The sequence below is a fragment of the Ischnura elegans genome, chromosome 2 (genome assembly GCF_921293095.1).
Source record: "Ischnura elegans chromosome 2, ioIscEleg1.1, whole genome shotgun sequence".
Lineage (NCBI taxonomy): Eukaryota > Metazoa > Arthropoda > Insecta > Odonata > Coenagrionidae > Ischnura > Ischnura elegans.
Genome location: NC_060247.1, coordinates 123,649,338 through 123,670,970, shown reverse-complemented (window position 1 = coordinate 123,670,970; position 21,633 = coordinate 123,649,338). Strand labels below are relative to the sequence as shown.

At 38.9% G+C, this 21,633-nt stretch overlaps 1 protein-coding gene across 1 annotated transcript; it reads left to right on the top strand.

Annotated features, from left to right (window-relative positions):
* Window positions 1-24: 24 nt before the first annotated feature.
* On the top strand, window positions 25-18,225 carry LOC124154572 (exosome complex component CSL4). The gene is made up of 7 exons (XM_046528389.1): window positions 25-106; window positions 149-360; window positions 507-622; window positions 748-822; window positions 4,577-4,750; window positions 7,716-7,797; window positions 17,941-18,225. The coding sequence occupies exons 2-7, from the start codon at window positions 330-332 to the stop codon at window positions 18,069-18,071; spliced, it is 609 nt and encodes a 202-aa protein (XP_046384345.1). The 5' UTR covers window positions 25-106; window positions 149-329; the 3' UTR covers window positions 18,072-18,225.
* Window positions 18,226-21,633: the final 3,408 nt, after the last annotated feature.

Below are 21,633 nucleotides of genomic sequence, written 5' to 3'. Positions count from 1 at the left end.
TGGATGAAAGGTGGGGGTGATCAAAGGACGATCGACGCGCGCTATAACAAATGCATTTCCTTTGAGCGTCGCCCGGTCCAGGCGAAAACGAAAATAAGTAGGCAAGGCACAAGGTGATAGAAAGTACTCCTTTACCACCTTGGGCAAGGCAAGGCCCTTATATGCGGGCCATGTAAATAGGCAAGAGCTTACAAGTCATCAACGAAAGTAACGGGTATATTCTTATAGTACGATCTTTAGACCCTTGCGTATTTTTTTTATTCGTAAAATGATTTATGTGAGCTGGCCGATGTGCTGATTTTTACCGTGTTTCATTCTCAAATCCAGAAATGGCTCCAACAAATCTTATTTGTGTCCCTGGTATGTCACACATCTACTCTCACTAACGTGTGTACTCCTGTCACCATTATTTTGGCGCATATTTTTACTTGTTAAAACTTGCTATTCATCATTATACTTTAACTTCGATAGGAATCGCTCTCACTTTTTCAATTTTGGCTTTTCAGGACAAAGATTATGCTTATCGAATGACATGCACATATCTGGATGTGGCACGTACGAAAGACAAGGTTACATATACAGTACTCTGGCTGGGGAAGTACACGTCGTGGAAAAGGAGAAGGTTGGCGTGATTAAAACCCAGAAACCTTGTCGTGATTAAAACCCAGGAACCTTGTCGTTTCCTGACCATTAAAACTTTGTTGCAATTAATGAATGTGTATAGTTCAATTTGCCTTTTCATTTCAGTCCTCTGTAATTGAAGTCCACAGCAGTAATGACCAAAGCATTGTGCCAACCCCAGGAGATATTGTGACGGCAATGGTATGAACAACTGCTATGTATTTATTCCTAACTTGAGACATAAACTTACTCAGTAATTTTGAAATAATTGTGTATTTGTTCATAATTTTCACTCCATTCAATCTGCTTGCTCGAAGTATTACTTGCATGTTTGTTGGTATCTTTCCATCACATGCGTCTGATTTTAAAATTGTCTAATCGTATGGCATGGTGAGTTCTTGGAAGTCACAATGATTTTTGTCAGTTATGCCACCTGAACTTCAGAATATAAATATAATGAAGGATCAATAATATATGTAGGAATAAAAGGTGGGAAAGCTTGTGGCAGACTGAGATAGTGTACATTTTTAAATTTATTTCCAAATCCAATATCAATGCAGTTCACCTAAAATTTCTAGTTTCTTCTTATGAAAAACTACTATTAACTGCACTTTTTCAAGATTGTGTATCTAAAACTTCATACAGGTAGGCCAAATGATGTTAATTGAGTTTGGAGATTGAAAGTAAGGAATTAGAAGGGGTTCTAAAAATGTGCATGTCCCTCATCTTTTTAGGGAGTCTTAACATAAATATGAAATGGAAAAAAATTGATAGTATCACATTAACATATTGGTTTAAAATAAGTTACCCATCGATGAACACTGATTACCTGTATTCTTGTGAGTAGAGCATCATTCTGGGATGTAGTTAAATTTCATTTGATTTGATTTTCATTGAGTGACTTTTGTGGTGAAAAGAGGTAGTGTTGCACTTGCAAATTATAAAAGACATGAAGTTTAAGCTATACTAGTATGTTTATTAGGGAAGCGATCAGTGTTTGCCTTCCAAGGGTGCTGGGGGCCACGCCAGAAAATTGTTTGCAGGACTTAGGGAATATCATTATCAGGTAGGCATGCCTGCGGCTAACTAGTTCTGTTTTCACTATTTGACGCTTAAAACTCTTAGTGTTAGTTCTTATTAAAAAAACAGGTTTTAATAAAGGCGATTAAATTACGCTGAAATATACACTAACAGGAAAATTCGTTTCAGTTTCTCAACTGAAGATTGCGGCACGATGCAATCGAGGGTTGATATCATCCCGAATACAGTAACTCCGATATACGAACTGGATGCATTCCAAGACCTTGTTCCTAAGTTGATAAACCTACAGTACGACCGCCGAGAGTAGTCCGATGGCACTTAGAATGATCTAGGTTGTGGTAGGGGGCAAGGCTGCCAGGTAAGAAAGGGAAACGACTACAAAGGGTTCCACGAAGAAAGGAGCCGGAAGGAACGGCGAGCATGAAGGACCCAGAGGAAGAATCACTTGTTTCGCAGATTCAAAGAAAGGGCTTGTTTTGGTGGATCAGGCTTATTTCAGTGCTTCTTTATGCATTTGACAACGCTTCATGACTAGGCTAGGGAGTGAGGTGAGTTTGGGGGACAGCGATTGGCTGTAAACCATGATGGCGTAGGGTTATCCGCCCTTCCTATTGTGCCGTCATCGGGCAACTCTCGCCGGCCGGACTGTAGGAAAGGAACTGAGAAGTACGGTTATCCTACAAAATGCAACACTGCATCACAATGGCGCTCTAACTCTCGATATTACGAACTGATGTAGCTGGGCGTGCAACACAGCCGGAGCCGAAAAGAAATCACTCCTCCTAGTAAGGAAGAACGGGCGAAACGCTGAACAGTCCCTAAATTCACACCGGATTCGATGTCATTATGTTCCGATTGTGCCCACAGTGAGAGTTCCTCTACGCCACACTGCGTAGCATCGGCCATATCAAAAGGCGCCAAATTCGAAATTTGAACATTTTGAATGCCCCTATCTCTGAAAATTCATAAATCGAATGTGAGTAGGAAGACGACTAACTGTACGTCCAATTTACGAGCGGTTATGAGTGGGTCACCATGACTCCACAGGAACAAAGCTTATTATATGATGTTGCGTGTGCACTGAATAAAAAAGGATAAATGACATTCTTGGGCACAGTACACGAGAAGAACTTGAACGCGGCGCAATTATTAAAACTCAGCGTAGTGAATATCCACCTAAATGCCGTTGCTTATGCGTGGAACTTTGTAATAAAGTTCATTTTGTAACCGCCGGGACTGGGGTTCGTAATTTCGTAAAAACAATAATTTCGTAATAACGTTTTTTTACTATAACTTGGATAGACCTTTTCATCGGGGCCAACTATTTGCTTTGTAATAACGAGAACTTCGTAATAACGTTGTTCGCATTAACGAGAGTACTGTAATACCTCCTAATAAATTTGAAATTCCTTATCTAATCTTTCTACCTAGTCCAAGTCGTCCAAAGTTCTCTGCATGCAGGGAATAGAGCTGAATTCTAATGACTTATTGCTATCAAGAAGTCATTAGAATATAGCTAATCCTGAAGTTTTTATCTATGAAGAATGCATTGGTTTGATGAAGGACTAAGTTTTAACCTGTTCTCAATATTTGCTAAGTTATCTGCAGTTTTTACCCATTTTGTCTAATATGAAACATGGAAGTTTTTTCCTCATTGTTAACATACCATGTTGAAATTAATTATGTATCCCTATTGAAATGTCCATTTTGACTCACTGCTTCAAAGCAGATCTGTATTCTACTCCTATGCTTTACAACTACATAAAAATACCGGAGGTTAAAGAAATCATTGGCAGCTACAAACTACAACTCTGCCAGTGAATGGTGCAGATCATTGTTTTGTTTCTTTCTGTAAATCTGAAAATGCCTTTTTTTCTATTGCGTTGAGGTAGTTGGGTAACATATCTTATATGTTTGTGTGATGCTGAGATTGGGACAACTCTTTTATTAATGTTTTCCTTCAATTTGTGCTGCCATGTCTGGTACATGTGCTCTTGGTGTAACCGATGATGATTTTGTATGACATACACTAGTACCTCAGAGTTTTAAGATTTTTTATTTGTGTCCATTGTTACGATGAATGCTATGAAACTATTGTTGAGTGTTATCATGACGTTATAGAATATTTGCTCATTTTAGGGGAATTACATCCAAAAAATCTATACTTCTATGCTAATTATTTAATATATTAATTCTTAATTCTACTAAATTTAAAGCCTTATATCCATTTGAGATATCATCAACTTATTATTAAAATCTATGAAATTGCCATTCTTGTGAATCATATGGCCCCCATAATATTTTATATGTAAGGTCAGCTTGCACTCATTACATTGAAACCCAAAGTTTGCTCCTTGCCATTTGTTTGGTAACCAATGATTCTCTGTTCTCTCAGGAATTCTTAAATAATTGTTAATTTAGAAATTTTGATTAAACCTTTTTGGAGTTAAGGATAGTTTGAAAAATTTATGATGATGCTAGAAAATACCTCATCAGAGAAAATTCCACGCAAGAAGGTCTGGAGGGAGTACTAAGTACTTACTAAGCGGTGCTATAGTAAGAGTTTGAGAAGAAACAGGATGATTGAAGTGAAAAGACAATATCATCTCCATCATTGAAATTCCGCTGATGTGAAGTGCATTTGCAAGTGCAGTAGTTTAACTTTTCATTTAATTTGTGTGCAAGTTGACATCATGATGCGACGAACCAATAACAGGACATTAAAGCATCTACATATTTTAAAAATGTAAAAACAATGCAAATAAAAAGGGAATATTATAATTAAATTTGCTAAAATTGATCTGAATATTTATGTGGGTATTTTATGAAACCACATACCACACACTGGAATAAATTTAATGGAAATACCCCACACACAAAATTGCTATTTTGATATCCAATTTTTGTATTTCAGGTAATGATGGTGAATCCTCGCTTCAGCAAATGCACAATTAAATGTATAGGAGATGTTGTACTCACTCGCCCTTATAGAGCAATTTTGCGGCGTGAAGATGTGCGTGCCTTTGAGAAGGATTCAATTGAAATGTACCAATGCTTTCGGCCTGGTGATATTATTTTGGCTCGAGTTGTATCCTTTTATTCTTATCATCCTTACTATGTACTTACTATCCTTTTTGGCCTCTGTGGTTTCTTTGCTTCCCAACACCTTGGATAAATTGATATGTTGCCTTACCAGACTGTACTGCATAATTACTTTGTAATGAATTCCACTGCCTCAGCCTTGTTCCTCCTCTTTTGAACAACATTCTTGGAGCCCTCACCTTTGACCCTTCTCCTCAGAGCCTCCATGTGTGGTGCAATTCTGTAACTTAATAACGCATGAATGCTAAGTTAAAAGACTATCTCAATTCCACTAGTGTAATCCGTTTTTGAATTGCAACCTCTATTAGTGTTTACTGAGCTAATTTATTATTTGTTCAGAAATAAATTTCAGGCTTGGCAAAAGAATTAGCTATTTCCTACAAGTTATTCCTTAGGATCCCATGGTGGTGTAATAACAAACAGGAAACAGAATCCGGCCCCTGAGACTCCCCCCTCTCCTTTGACCCCTTCCATTGGATTCTCTCCCATAGGATTCCCTCCCAGGGCCAACAGGGGCTGATCTGAAGTGACCATGGTAAAGTCTATCTTCTATTACAAAAATATGGACATCATGTATGAATTATAATAGTAACTAGCTGACCCGGCAAACTTCGTACCGCCTACCTATCAATGAACAGTTTAGTTACACCATTTATAAATCAGGAGCGGCTATACTGTTTTTAATTATATTTGACTTATTATAATAAAATAAGGAAACAAAGTCAATAAAAACTACGTGAATAAGTTTCAAATTTGCTTTTCAGGAAGACATTTTCTTTATTGAATCTACATAGGGTGGATCGGAGCGTGTTTATTCGGATTTTTTCAATGAAATTTTTAATTTTGATGTTTTAACTTAAGAAATGTTGGACATTGTGGTTTTATAAAGCAGTTAATAAAGTCAAAATTATATGCGTTCAGTTTTTTGGCTATTTGTGTTATTAATCACAAAAAAAATGTTTTTAGGTCTAAGTCTGTTGCGTCAACTTCGCCCGTTCATGGGGCAAGTTAACACAGCGCTAGACCGACGCTTAACTGATGCTGAAAATCGTGTAAGAAAAGTCCCTAGGAAGCAGCATTTGTATGAAATTACTGTAGGCGCACCAGTTATAGTATCTCTGCTTGGAAAAAATGCACTGCGTACACACTCCACGGTGTGCCCTACGCAGTGGACTTAATCTCTTGAGTCAAGCACCTTTTGATATACAACAGTTTTTGTTCTGTTACCAGGCACAAGGTAAAGGGGATGAAACCAAATAAATATAGGGAAGCGGTGACACAGCAAGGGGGGTTTTGGAGGATAAGTCCCCCAGAGCTCAGAGAATTTTTTTATAAAAATATTTTAATGTGAAAAATTTTGTAACTAATATTAGGGGGACGGATGACTCACAAACAAAATATACCTAACTATTCACACAGCCATAACACTTACCATTTTGAACCATTTGTCTTAAAAAATTTCTGGGGGAGGGCCCTAGCACCTCTCGCTTTCCTTGGCAGGTTTTCTATACCCCCCTGACTACCAGTATGATTGTGCCTAAAACCTTCTGGCCTTAGTTCCTAGCTGTGCCCCTGAAGCGAAGAAAGAAATATGCATGATGGCTCACCAAATTATGAACGTACGACGTAAAATTGACCATGAGGAAATCATGGGTTTTCATGAGCACAAGCATCACAAAAACTGAAAGACTGACCATGTGATTTGTTAATCATCGTCACGAATGCAACACGAATTGGAAATTGAATGTCTTTAAGCTCAAAAAGGCATATAAGTTGTAATCATGGAATCCTTGGAGTGAGAACTTCCTCACCTTTGTTGAATTTTCATTTGAGAATAATCGCATGCATCACATTCATTAATGCCTTTATTTAATCAGCAAATGAGTTCCAATGCATAGTTTTGGTTTGTTTAGGTTTCGAAGCATCATGAACACCGAGCCAACCTTTCACTGTAAATTGTGCCGTGATTAGCCAGTCACATCCAAGTACTTTAAAAATTCATATGAGTTGTTGGTGACTTTGTCTTCATTTGTGAAACAGTCAATAGATTTCAATGGATGTAGAGTACCAAATATTTTATCCTGATTTACCTAGTTTACCATTTACCTGATTTACCATCCACATCTTCATTATATATCATCTAAATTGCCCACTCAATCAACCATTTGTGATTTTTATGGTGATCAATCATCTTCGGGAACACTTTGTTGTTGAGCTCACCTTCCGATGAAACGAATTTGCAAAAATTCTGAGGAAATGAAATCAAACTGCTTCATTTGTCGAAAGGAACACAGACATTACCGATAGTCTTCAATTTGTTGGAGATTTGTTTACAAGCATAGTAGTGAAGTGTCTACTTGAGATGGCCTTACTATTAGCTAAAATTAAATTTTTAAAATATAATTTCCATTTTTGTAATATATTTAACTATTAAAATGTTGTATTGTTACAAAGGTCAGTCTTTAAATGGGTAAAAAGAAAACAAACAATTTAATTGATCTCTGCATTCTATTCGGGTTTTCACCGCATCCGTTGAGGATGCGGTGAAAACCCGAATAGAATGCAGAGATCATCTAATCAACGCCACGAAAATCTTCGAACCTACATAAAACAATTTAATTATTTGTTTTTACAGACTTAACTGCTGATGCAGTGTTATCAACTCTTAAAGTTATACCCCTAAGATGAAGATAAATTTTTCGTTAACTTTCACTATTTTTTATTGTCTATTCTTTTATTTGGGAGGGAGACGAATCTAAAAAAACCAAATATCATTAAAAATCGGTGCAGCCGTTCTTGAATTATAAATGGTCTGACTAACACGATTTTCAACTCTCTTTTATATTTATAGATTAGGTATATGGTTGTATAATTTTTTATCTAGGTGAATTGATATCATTTCTATTTGATTTGGACTTGATTTATTAGTTGAATCTTTGACCATGTCTTAGCTTCCCACCACTGATATACATTCTTATCAGCTTTCCACTGCAGAAAATGAGCTTGGTGTTGTTATTGCTCACAGTGAAGCAGGTTAGTATTGTTCCAAGTTTTTCTTGTGGATTCCTCTATCATTTTTTTATGTATGATACTACTCTTTGGTTTTGAAACTATTCAGATGTCTCAGTTATAATGGAATCCACCCAGCATCAAGTAGATATAGATGTCATTGTTAGCGCAAAGGCACAGTTCCTACAATAAAGCTTAATACAGTAGTATCCCTCTTTTATAAATTCAAGGACTAACTTTTCTATTCTTCTTAAAAGAAAAGAGTTGAATTTGTTCAGGTCTAATAACTAAGGATGAGTCAGTTCCTAAATTTTTTCGGTTCTTGGTACTGGTCCGGTTCTCCCCCATCGGTTCTTGGTTCCAAGGATGAACTCTCATTATCTGAATTGATGGCAAATTCAAATAACACCACAAGAAGTGAATGAAAATAATTTCAGGAAAGATCTAAGTTAGAAGGAAAGCTCTCTAAAAAAAAACTTAAGATTGTCTTCATAATTTTATTTGTCAAATAAAAGTTTTAAATAACATGTTGTTTGAAGAATGCATGATCGACGGAAGTGTCACATTACATCAAGCAGCCACTGGTTCTTTCACCGAATTTTTATTTAAAAAATTCAACATTTTTCCATTATGTATTCTTTTTTTGCCAGAAATATTGCCTGCAGTGCTGAACGGGCATTAAATAATAACAGTAGTGGTGGATGTTGATTTTGAAGGGCTTCGCAAAATATGCTTGGAGCACAGTTTACATGCTGCATAAATAGTTTGTGTAGCAGCAGGATCAATAGTGAAACTCCCACAGCTTCTGGCGACATCATCCGTTAATTTGTTGTAACTTGTGTGTCGGTTCAAAATATATTCTGTATTCTGTGATGCAGCTTAAATTGTTGCTTTAATTGGCAACTTATTCTGATGCTTCACTGTCACAGTTTTTATAACCTCAACAATAAACTGCTCAACACGCCGGTACAGCGGCACCATGGATAAACTGGGCGGCTGTGAGCTAACGCAAAAGTTGTAATGCAGTGTTGCATTCTACAGGATAACCACAATTTTTGATACCTTGCATAGGTTTATCAACTTATGTACAAGCTCTCAGAACAAATTTTGCTTGTTTGTCACAGAATTACAGTATGTGTACATAATTCAATCGTAAGACCACCAAGATGAAATTATTTTCCGCCAGCCACCGTTCACGGAACAGCACACAGCGTTGCAAGAGCCGTCTCGTCTGAAAGCCGCCTGAATTTCATGTGAACGGTGGCCGGGGAAAAGTCGTATCGTCTGAAATCCAGTACAGTACATTCTGGTTAATTTGGACCTATCAAGACCAGTATTCCTTGCCCCAAATAAGTGGCTTCCCCTTTCATGCAAAGCATTCAAAAAATTATGCATACATAGCATTGGTGTTACTATGGGGGGGGGGGAATGAGAGTATATATCCCTCCCTCCTCCCCCATAGCCTCAAGAGAAATTTAAAAAATATTTAAAAATCATTGTCTATTTTTGACAATGTAATAACTGCATCTGCTTAAAGTTGAATTTTAAGTGCCAAAATGATGTAAAATATATTTGCAGGCATGTCATTTTTTTTTTAATTTCCCAGACTCCCCTATGTTGCCTGGTGGGGGGTAGCCACTCCAGGCCATCCCACCCCCCCCCCCTAAAGCATATTCCTAGCTATGCCACTGATACATGGGCTATAACAGGTTGCCACGCCTTCCCTCGGCCTATGATCCGATGGGACCGCCTACCATGCTAATACCCGGCAGCTCCCGGCAGGCTCCGATCTCTTGAGTCGTGGGCTGACCTCATAGGAATTTCAATTTTATGGGCGCCAGGCAACCAGAGTTGCCTTCCTATGGACAGCACTGAAGGGAGGCTTCACACAATTGTCACACTTAACATGGCAATTAATTTATTGCAGAATTTAACAAACATAAAGATTTCCTTTTCAACAAATACCAATAAATTACAGTGCAACATACATACAAGATACCATGAGAATATTGTCTTTTCTTCTGGTATCAAACTTGAAGATTCGAGACAGGAGAATGCTGGATCTCGGCTCATATCTGCCAAAAGGCAGCCGGATCTCTGAGACAGGAGATTGCTGGATCTCGGCTCATATCTGCCAAAAGGCAGCCGAATCTCAGCTACGTATATCCAGGAAATCACCTGAGTGGTGTCCACAGCCCCAGAGTACTTGCCCTGGAGAGAACAAGAGATAGGATCGACCCATGTCTTAGCAACCGGCCAGAAACCAGTTGATTGCACCCAATGCTGTGCACTTGCAAAAATGAGGCTGATCCACTTACCGAAGAGCGTCGGGAGATACGGCTTAATATCCTTCGGGCGCTATCTCTATGCGTAGGCTGGACACTCTCTGAGTCGACCACTGTCGACCGGTCTCCTGTCTACTCTCTCTCTGTCTGTCCTCCGTCTCCCCGTCCTCACACACGCATATTCGCTCGCCTCTCTCCCCAGACTCGCCTCCTGGCTGACGCATCGTTGCCTGGGCTCTCCCGGCCAGCCCACCGACCTATCCAGGAGGGGAGGGGGGTTTGGTGGGAGGTGGGTGTGTGGGTAGGGGAAGGTTTATTTGGGAAGGGGAGGGGTGGTTGCCTGAACCATGACTCCGCACGCCCAGCGAAGGGAATACGGGGGAAATGGGAGAGTGAGTCACCGTGGAACCGGCCGGTTAAGGCAAGCCCAGTGGAGTTTTCAGGGTGAACGTTACACTTCCCCCCCTTCCTAAATAAAAAATTTTTCCCTGGAAAAAATTTTTGTATTACACCAGCTTTAAGTCTTTTATATGCCAGGGACCATCTGTTAGTCCCTGTTCATCCTGGAGAAGGTAAGCCTTATTTCCTACTTTAGAGTGGACTAGATAAGGACCTAAATATTTTGGTGCTAATTTGGAAGAAAAGTAATTAGCAGCATTGGATTGTACAAAGTTTCTCCTTAAAACTTTCTGTCCGGGCTCTATATTCACATCTCTCCTCCGCAGGTTATAGTAATGGGAATTCTTTTTATAAGCTTGCTGTAATCGCTCAACAACTTCCTTTCTTATTTCCTTGACCTTCTCTAGGTGTTCTAAATGTTTTCTACGATTTTGAAAATCTGGAATCTCTCTTCCATTAATTTGTATTTTCCTTAACGTCCCATTTAAGAAAAACTCTTCCCCAAATACTAGTTTATGAGGACTACATCCTGTCACTTCATGATCGGCAGAATTTATGGCATAATTAATTTTAGATAAATTTTTATCCCAATGGCGATGATTGTTGCCAACATATGCAGCTATCATGGTTTTTATTACCCTATTAACTCGTTCTGTGGGATTGCTCTGGGGATGGTAATAAAAATTATACATAATTTTTACACCATACTTCTCACATAAATCTTTAACCTTATTACTCTTATATTGCACACCATTGTCACAAAGTAAAGTATGGGGAGCCCCAAATTTCAAGAACACATCATCCTCTAAATGGTTTCTAACATTGTCGGCGGTTGCCTTTCTCATCGGTTTCATTATTACATATTTTGAAAACATACAACAGGTCACTACTAAATACATGAATCCATTAATTGACTTAGGCAAAGGCCCGATAATGTCAGATGATACTATCTGAAAAGGTTTTGTAACAAGTCTTTGATCTCCCATGAATCCCAATGGTGCATTCTGAGTAGCCTTGTATTGATTACAAATATCACAACTTTTAATATATTTGACAACATCTGCCTTCATCTTAGGCCAATAATATAATTTTCTTAGTCTACTAACTGTTTTCAGACACCCATAATGCCCTGCTGCCGGATCATCATGGCATTCTATCATTACTTCTTTCCGCAAATCCTTAGGGATGATTCTAACCCACTGATGAGATTGGTTCCAACCTGGATCAATATATTTATAGATCTGATAATCTTGGACCTTAAATTTTGGATATGACTCAGGTTTATCTATTATTCCTTTTCTCAGACTCTCATACCAAATATCTTGGCTCTCTCCCATGACTGTAATTAAGTTTAAACTTATCCCATCTTTCGGTAATGGGTTTCTAGATAAAGCGTCTGGAACAGTATGTTCCTTCCCTTTTCTATGCACAATCTTAAATCTGTATTGCTGCATTCTGACAGCCCAACGACCCAATCTCCCTCTGGGGTCTTTTAAATTATTTAACCAAACTAAACTAGCATGGTCTGTTACCACAGTGAACTCATAGCCCTCAAGATATCCTCTCAGCTTTTCAATAGCCCACAATACAGCTAAGCATTCAAGTTCAGTAGTACAGTATTTCTTTTCTGCCTTAGAGGTGCCCCTACTAATAAAAGTTATCACCTTATCTTCTTGGTACAAGACTGCTCCTAGACCTTGACTGCTAGCATCACAATGTAATTCAAATTCTTTTGAAAAATCAGGACATGTTAAAATAGGAGCAGATATTAATTTCTCCTTAATAACTTTAAAAGAATGCTCACATTCCTCTGTCCAATCATACTTATTCTTTTTGGAAGTTAAAGCATTCAAAGGCTGCATGATGCTAGAGAAATTCTGAATAAATTTTCGATACCAAGAAGCGAGCCCTATAAACCTCTTAAGCTCAGTGACATTGGTTGGACGAAGAAATCCAGCTATTGCCTTAACTTTATCTGGATCTACTTGAAGTCCCTTTTCGTTTACCAAGTAACCTAAATATTTTAACTCATTTCTACAAAAACAACACTTATTTAAATTCAGTGTCAAGTTAGCTTTATCTAAACGATCGAGTATCTTATAGAGAAGTTCTAAATGGTGTTCAAATGAATTGGACACTACTATTATATCATCTAAGTAACAAAACACAAAGGGTTTTAAATCTTCCCCTATCACCTTGTCTATGAGACGCTGCCAAGTAGCAGGACTTGTATTCAAACCTTGAGGCATTCTTTTAAATTGAAACAGGCCTTTCCCTGGAATTACAAATGCAGTCTTTTCTCGACTTTTCTTTTCTAAGGGAATTTGAAAAAATGCGGACTTTATATCCAATGAACTCAAGTACCTAGTGTTTCGCAACTGAACAAGAATATCCTCTACCTTTGGCAGAGGGTAAGCATCTGGTTTAGATACTTTGTTCACCTCTCTTAGGTCTACTACCCATCTATAGGAGTCATCTGGTTTCTTAATCAATAGCACAGGAGATGCCCATGCACTATTTGAAACTTCTACTATGTCTTGGTCTAATAGTTCTTCTATGCCCTTATGCAATATTTCCAATAATTTGGGAGAGTATGAGTAATAACGCCGTTTAATTGGAGGCGAATCACCTGTATCAATTACATGTTCCACTAAATTGGTACAACCTATCCCCCTTCTACCTATAGTTTCTCGATAATCTCTCATCAATTTCTCTAATTGACTCTTTTGATTTTCATTTAGCTTGCGCTTAGAGATTACTGACTCCACAGAGTTAACACTGATTGGTGTTTCCAGTTTACAAGTACCCTTTAATAAATTTGGTTGTAAGCCCATAATCCACCAAAAATCAACACCAAGAATGAAATCATAAGTGATATCTGGTACCACTAAAAACTCGCATATTCTGGTAATATCCTCTACTTCTACAGGTAAGTTCACTATTCCTTTTACCTGACATTTATTCCCATTTGCAACTTGAATACTAGAGTATGTGGGTTTTTCAAGAGACAGCTTAAGTTTGGACAAAGATTTCCAACCTGATTTACCAATAACTGAATGAGTGGCTCCTGAGTCTAACAATCCATAAAATTTCAGACCATAAACTGAAATTGGCAGATAAATCCTACTATCTCTTTCCATTTCCAACTTCACCAAGTCTAGATTCACATAGGGGGGAACTAAATAATTTAGAGAGTACGAGTGCCCCTTGTCGGACTCTCTCCTTAGTTTTCCTGTCTCTGTGGCTTATAAGTTCTATCAGTTCTATTACCCCTTCTACAATTTGGACAATTTCTGGTTATTTCATTTTTGTACCCACAGCGATGACAAAATATTTTAGAGGATAATTTGCATTCTGAGAATCTATGCCCATTTTGGTCACAATTCCAACATTTAATACCCTCTCTTTTTATCCCTATAGACTGCACCAATGGTTTTTGAGATGCCCTAAATTGGAAAGTTTTATTAAAGGCCAAGTCGGGTTCTAAAGATCTAACCTTGTTCATTTTTGATGCCTCATATTGTTCAATACGGAATTTATTCAAATCTAGTTCCTTGCCAATCGATTTCAATTGCTTAATTGACAACACTGGTTGCAAAGCTAACTTTTCCAGATAATAGGGAGCTAAATTTCTTTTAATCTGACTTAACTTTTCTTCCTCTCCGACTTCTTTACTTAGTCTATCATATAGTCCTAACATACAGGCTATGAATGTCCCCACTGACTCAGTCATCCCTTGCTTCCTGTTTCTAATTTCTTGGAGTAAATTCTCCTCAAAGTCCAAAGGAAGAAACTCTGAGCGAAGCATAACCTTGAGTTCCTCCCAACTAGAGATATCATTCCTCACCGACCGAAACCAAAGTAGAGCTTGCCCCTCAAATAATTCCACTGCCCCAAGAAGCAATCCAGCTTCTGACACTCCACGGGCTATTGCAAGTTCCTCTATCCTGACAATAAATGCATTTACACTTTCTGAGGGACTACCACTAAATGTAATGTTCCACTTATGTAATTGTGGTCTACCTTCATAATTCCGGTCTGTTCTCATATTCCCACGAGTCTCTCTATGAAATGTATTAACATCCTGACAATTTTCATACTGATCTGTTGCAACATTAACTTCAGGTCTCCTATGACCCTGTAAGCTTTGTCTTTCTACTTCTGGTCCTGAAGAAGAGGACATGGAACATATATCTGGACTTTGGTACTCTACTCCTTCTCCTAAGTTACTAAACAATGTACTCAATTGTTTTAAACTGCGATAAATCTCTTTACCCTTTTTTCTGTCTCCCCCTTGACACCTGGGAAAGATATAACTAATCCTGTTATTTAAGTGATACAACAGAGTTTTAATTCTCCTGGGCGAGGTTTCCTTCCCACCCTTCTTAATATCCTGGATGGCCAATTGTACTAAAGTGAGTTTCGATTCAATTACTAAAAGTTCTGACTCTATTTCAACGCTTTCTTCCTCCTTAAAGCCACCCATTGGTTGGTCACTACGCAATAATTCTCCGAGAGCCCCTCTTAAAACATCTATTCCTTCATCTGTACCAGCCGAGCCCCCGCGCACTCCGACTTCGTAGATCAGCTCATCCTTAGTTAAACGGTTAACCTCCATTCTGGCCAATCACAGAAAACATAGGGTCTCACCAATCTCGAGTGCTCTCCTCCGGCTGGAAAAATTTCCTTTCTTTCCCCGGAAGTCCAAATCGTTCAAGGCGAAGATCGAGCACTCTCCAGTCTGATCCATCCACTGAATACCTCTGCCTTTCTGGCTTAATTTTATACCCTGTTACTTGAGAGAAAATTTAAACAAATTTTAGAATCAATTCCACAAGATATTTCTTAACCTATACATTGACATACACTACATAATAATCAATAAATGATTGTATCAACTCAGAAAATTTGAAATTAAATCTTAAGTGTCTACAACTTGAAATCACAACATTATTCAAGCCTCTAAGCACAATTCAAGAGCAGGCACTTCACAATTTTCACTTAAACAGTTCAACACAAATTATAAGACACGTAATAATGAGTCAATTAAACAATCCTTGATCTTGTAAGGAACTAATAAATGCTTTAAACTAAGTTTGCCTCTCCAGTAAAATGAATCAAAGTTCAAACTGCCGTCAAGCAAGTCGACGTTGCCGTTGCCGCCCCACGTTGGGCGCCATTTTGCCACGCCTTCCCTCGGCCTATGATCCGATGGGACCGCCTACCATGCTAATACCCGGCAGCTCCCGGCAGGCTCCGATCTCTTGAGTCGTGGGCTGACCTCATAGGAATTTCAATTTTATGGGCGCCAGGCAACCAGAGTTGCCTTCCTATGGACAGCACTGAAGGGAGGCTTCACACAATTGTCACACTTAACATGGCAATTAATTTATTGCAGAATTTAACAAACATAAAGATTTCCTTTTCAACAAATACCAATAAATTACAGTGCAACATACATACAAGATACCATGAGAATATTGTCTTTTCTTCTGGTATCAAACTTGAAGATTCGAGACAGGAGAATGCTGGATCTCGGCTCATATCTGCCAAAAGGCAGCCGGATCTCTGAGACAGGAGATTGCTGGATCTCGGCTCATATCTGCCAAAAGGCAGCCGAATCTCAGCTACGTATATCCAGGAAATCACCTGAGTGGTGTCCACAGCCCCAGAGTACTTGCCCTGGAGAGAACAAGAGATAGGATCGACCCATGTCTTAGCATCCGGCCAGAAACCAGTTGATTGCACCCAATGCTGTGCACTTGCAAAAATGAGGCTGATCCACTTACCGAAGAGCGTCGGGAGATACGGCTTAATATCCTTCGGGCGCTATCTCTATGCGTAGGCTGGACACTCTCTGAGTCGACCACTGTCGACCGGTCTCCTGTCTACTCTCTCTCTGTCTGTCCTCCGTCTCCCCGTCCTCACACACGCATATTCGCTCGCCTCTCTCCCCAGACTCGCCTCCTGGCTGACGCATCGTTGCCTGGGCTCTCCCGGCCAGCCCACCGACCTATCCAGGAGGGGAGGGGGGTTTGGTGGGAGGTGGGTGTGTGGGTAGGGGAAGGTTTATTTGGGAAGGGGAGGGGTGGTTGCCTGAACCATGACTCCGCACGCCCAGCGAAGGGAATACGGGGGAAATGGGAGAGTGAGTCACCGTGGAACCGGCCGGTTAAGGCAAGCCCAGTGGAGTTTTCAGGGTGAACGTTACAAGGTATCAAAGAAGTCTCCATCGCTTCTGGGTTTCACCTTGTGGGATTTGTTGGGTCCTCAGGTCAAGTGCCAGGATTAGGTTTTTTTTCATTGAATTATATAGGGGATGTTGGAGCCAGTTCCTTCTTGTTGGATGAGGATTGGTCGATTCATTTCCTCTCTCATATGACCCTCATCCACGAGCTGTGGAGAGGGTGGACGTCTCCTCTGTTCATGTTGTTCAGCTTCTTGATTCTATGGCTTCCTTGGCTAGCGGTTGTTTTCTTATTATTCCATTGTGAATTTGATGGTGCAGAGTTGGGTGTTTAGATATCATAAGAAGTCCTGTAATCATTGCTCTTTATGTGGCGAGATAACAAAGGTATCAACCTCATACCATTGCAACAGCTTTGGTTTCTTACTGTAGCTGCCTTTGGCATCCCCTTCAAATTTTTTCTTTAAAAAAATTAGCTTCTAATGAAGAGAGTTTAGAACCTATACTCGCCCCCCTCTGCCTTTTCATATAAATTCGCGTTCCGGGGAAAGTAGGTTTTTCTTAGGCAGAACTCCACCAAGTCAGAACTGTCATCAGTAACTGTTGTGTAAGAAACCTAGTACCAACAATGCCATGCAGTGAAAACCAGGAGACATGGAGACATCTGCAAATCAATGTCATGGAAATCTTATGTGTTAACAGGTATCAAAGAATATTAATTGACAGTTCAAATGCATAACTGTTCCATTATATATTTATTAAGCCATTACTTTGGGGAGCATCATTAAAAATTACTTTATTTTGTGACTAAATTGAAAGTTTTCTCAGCCTTCACTCATTGGGGTGGCTGGTACGACACTACCGTTGGCAGTGACTGTCAATTTTTTTCCTTGGCACTGCAATAAGGTCAAACTTTTTACATTGGCCAAAGTCTTTCATAGTCTGTTCTATGTTACGGTCTAAATATTTTGAGAGAACTTTGGCTGTAATACTAAATATTGCTGCTTGAGTAATACAGAAAAAGATCCTCTTCCCCTGAAGTGAAGCATCCTGGTGAGAAATCTCCTTGGGCTCAGGACATATAGATTTTCCTTTTTTGGGGCATTAGAAATTTATAAGAGACATGAACTCTTTATCTGGTCATACATCATGTGTTTTACTTATTTTTTAACATCTTTTTTTAATGTTCACGATTATTCATATTACTAGCTTTCCCTAAACTTTTTATGAACTTGTGATTAATAATAAGAGTTCATATTATTTTTACTATTTATTGACTCATAATTTAATTTGCAGGAATTGCCATGGTCCCTGTCAGCTGGACAGAAATGCAGTGTCCTAAAACTTACAATAAGGAACCTAGAAAGGTGGCTAAAGTAGTACCTGAAACTATACCTATTGACAGTGCTTCAAAAGAAACTAATTAATTTTATTTGAAGAAAATGTGAATATTTTTTTTTCAAGTTTATTAGATCAAATATAGCAGCCTTATGCTTTGACTCTGTTCTTGTGAATTTAAGACTAGGCTGCCTATTTCGTCAGTATTTTTAAAATAAAAGGTCCTTTGACTCTTATAAATTTTTTGTATTGTTTTATTGCAGTTATAACTTTATTGAAGAGGCCTCGTAATGTCATATGTGTAAATAAAAAAAACTGGAAATGGGTTTTGTCAGCTGGTAAGATTACTGACTTAGTAGTGTATGGAAGGATAAAATTCAATTACAGAGTGATCACCTCATTAGATGCTATATTTAAGTCTAGTTAATAATTTTTGACTGTGCTGAGTAGTAATAACCTTTTCGACTACGTATCATTTTTCATGTATTCATGATAAATGTGTCCCACAACTTTTTCCTGTAGTGATAATCTAGCAAACCCAGTAATGTTTCCGTAATTAATTTTTAATTAACCATGCATGTAGCTCCAGAAATGCACATGTTACTACATCCACAAGTCCAGTAATGGTCAAATTCTTAAAGATGGTCCTACCCTTCAGTGACATTAATCAGAATAACTTGCTCAGCTTTGTCTCATCTGTGGCTTTGTACTGCAGTTAGCACCTTCCCCTGTGTGCAACTATGGACCCAATTTTGGCCTCATTTCAGATATTTGGCCTATTTTGAACTCTTATAAGAAAAAAATTGTGTCTATTCAGAATATTCAGAACTGCATCCTGCTTTATATCTATTTTCTATCCCACAAGTCACCTCAATAAACAAGTAGGAGGACATTTTAGGCTACCTGGCATTAACCTGTCAAAGAGTACTAAAAAATTTACATACAGTAAAACTTCGATTTTACGCACTTTGATTTTACATCAAGTCTCGTTTTTACGCAGCGACACTCAAGTCCGGCCGGAAAGCATAGGGAATTCCAATGGTGAAACTTCGATTTTACATCTTTTCTTGATTTTACGCAGTTTTTTCGATTTTGCGCAGCATAACCCCAGCCCCAACGAGGCCGCTAATCTTGATTTTACGCAGTTGTCTTTCGACTTGTTTTGAAAATCCCGACTGGAGCAATATGAAGTTAGGTTATTTATTCGTCTAAATGAGTTACAAAAATGAATACAAGAACGGTTGAAATGACGTCGCGCTGTTGAGCGTGAAACTAAAAACATCGCGAATCTAATTATTGCTTCCCCCTACGACCTCTCAGTAATATTTCAGGCTCCTTTACGAACGCGAATATCGCTCTTAGTTAATATTTGCCGTAGAAGGATATCGAAACCTAAAATATACGGCAATCGCCGTGCATGCGTGATTAAGACAAATGATCCCCGGAGATATAAACATTATCACCTTTCGTTTATTATTCGACTTATTGATCGACGCTATTTATATATATTGTAATTACAGTAGATGGTCGTTAATCTGGAATTATGAACTACGGAATATCTATCCCTAACGGAAGGTTTTCTAGAATTTTGCGAACGCTATGTTTTCCTTCGCCCCAGCGAAATATAACGGCGAAATTAGCCGTTAAAAATCCTCCCGTGCCAACATTTTGGCTTCCAAGGTGATCCAAAAAAGATAGTCGTACTTCTAGTATGGACGTAAGTCGATGGTGATTCAACACGATGGTAAAAGCATATGTTGTCTCATTCCGCGGGCTAACCCCACATCTGCGGGACGAATGGAGGCGAGGGAAAGTTGATTGCGCGGCGCGCTTATTAGAGCTGATTCAACTTGTATCTCATTTTCAGTGGGTTTAAGTGAAACATGGTTGGAACATCAATAGCTATTATCTTAACTCCGCTAGGTGGCAAGCGTTTATTTTTAACGGAACGGGAGTTAATGCCCTCGGAGAATAACTCGCGTCGTCAATCGTCATGCAATCATTGAAGTCAAATCAAGACGTGAGTGATAAGGCAGTCCCTTTAAACTCAGGAATGGCTTAGTGCAATTAAATCGAAATACAAAAAGTGTCCGGTGTTGTTATCAGACATGGGGAAGCAAAATATTACGTTAAGATTAGTCACACGGCTTGTGAGCCGAAGGTCCCGGCGCTGAATTCGCGGAAGAATGCCGACAGAGAAGCTATACCCTATATGCTAAATTTTCATGGGAAAATGGTTTTTTAATACGTGAAAATTATAAATAAGAAAGATTGTTCCGACTATTAATAATTTTTAACGGTAGTTGCGCGGTTATTTAAATAGCTCACTTTAAAAAAGTGATCTAAACACCGGAAAAATCTGATTTTCCGAATATCCCGGGTCCTATGTGCTCCGTATTATCTTTGGTATGCTATTTGGAAGGAGGATACTGATAGATGGGGTCATTAGTGCCATGAAGTAAGGGCTGGGGGGATAGGAACCCTATATTGGCATTAGCCAGGTTGTAATGATAGGCCTTAAAGGGCTTAACGTCCCATCTGCTGGTGCACTGGAAGTGTCCTCCACATTACTCTCAAGTAGGGATAGGGCCATCTCTGATAACAATGTTTCCGGTGCAACCGCATAGGTTTGTTGGTGATGACTATAGTTTCGCTGGCACTGCTGCCAGCGTCTTCAGGTCGAAGATGAAGGTGCCATCTCTGATAAGTTTCTGCTACTGTCAGGACTTGAACCCAGGCCCATAGGGTGTAAAGCCTTTGTGATGTATTAGCAAAATTTTGCTCCCTGTTAATGGGGTTAATTTGGATGACTATCCTCAAATATCTCATTTCTTCAATCTCCAATCTTTGTTTGTCTGCAGGTAGTTAAACGGATTTCCTGAAAACTGCTTTTAATGAGAATATTTTCGAAAATTAGCTCCTCTGCTCCGCGAGCATTTAGTATCACCATTGCGACATTTCTCCTGGGTAACAGAAGTAATCTTAGTGCCAGAAATGCTAGCAATTCTACCATGTTATTCATCCATGGGAAACATTGTTCAGGAATGCAACGTTGTTTTTCTCAAGGTAACACGTCATCTGTGGTGTTGCTTGTGAGTAAATAAGATTATTAGGGATCATTTTCTTGCCCCCAAATGAGTAATTGAATCCAGGAAACATATATCTGATACGACTGAAAAGGATTTCATGCCCTTTTACCGTAAAGGCGCACATATGAGACTTTTTGATTGTCTGGATCCGGTTCTGGCTCAAATCAGAACTATACAAAAGTGTATGACTAAGGGTTCTAAAAATAATGAGCAAGAGTTATCCTGAAAACTATACTTCTCCTCAATACCAACTCTTGATTTTACACACTTTGATTTTACACAGTGCCCATATTTCGGTCCCTCCAACTGCGTAAAATCAAAGTTTTACTGTAGTTGCATGCTGTGTGATATTTAACTGCCTGAGTTTGATGTACCTAGAACAAGTCCTGTTTTGCTTCGGAGAAAAATGAATTCCTAAACCTATCCATTTAGGAAAATCTCTCTCTTGTTCCATCATATTTGTTGGACCTAGAAATTAAGTGAGGTTCTACTGTTATGTTCCCCATGCCATCCTAAATGGTTGTTTTAATCTATTCTAATTAAAGGTTCTTCTAAATGTAGT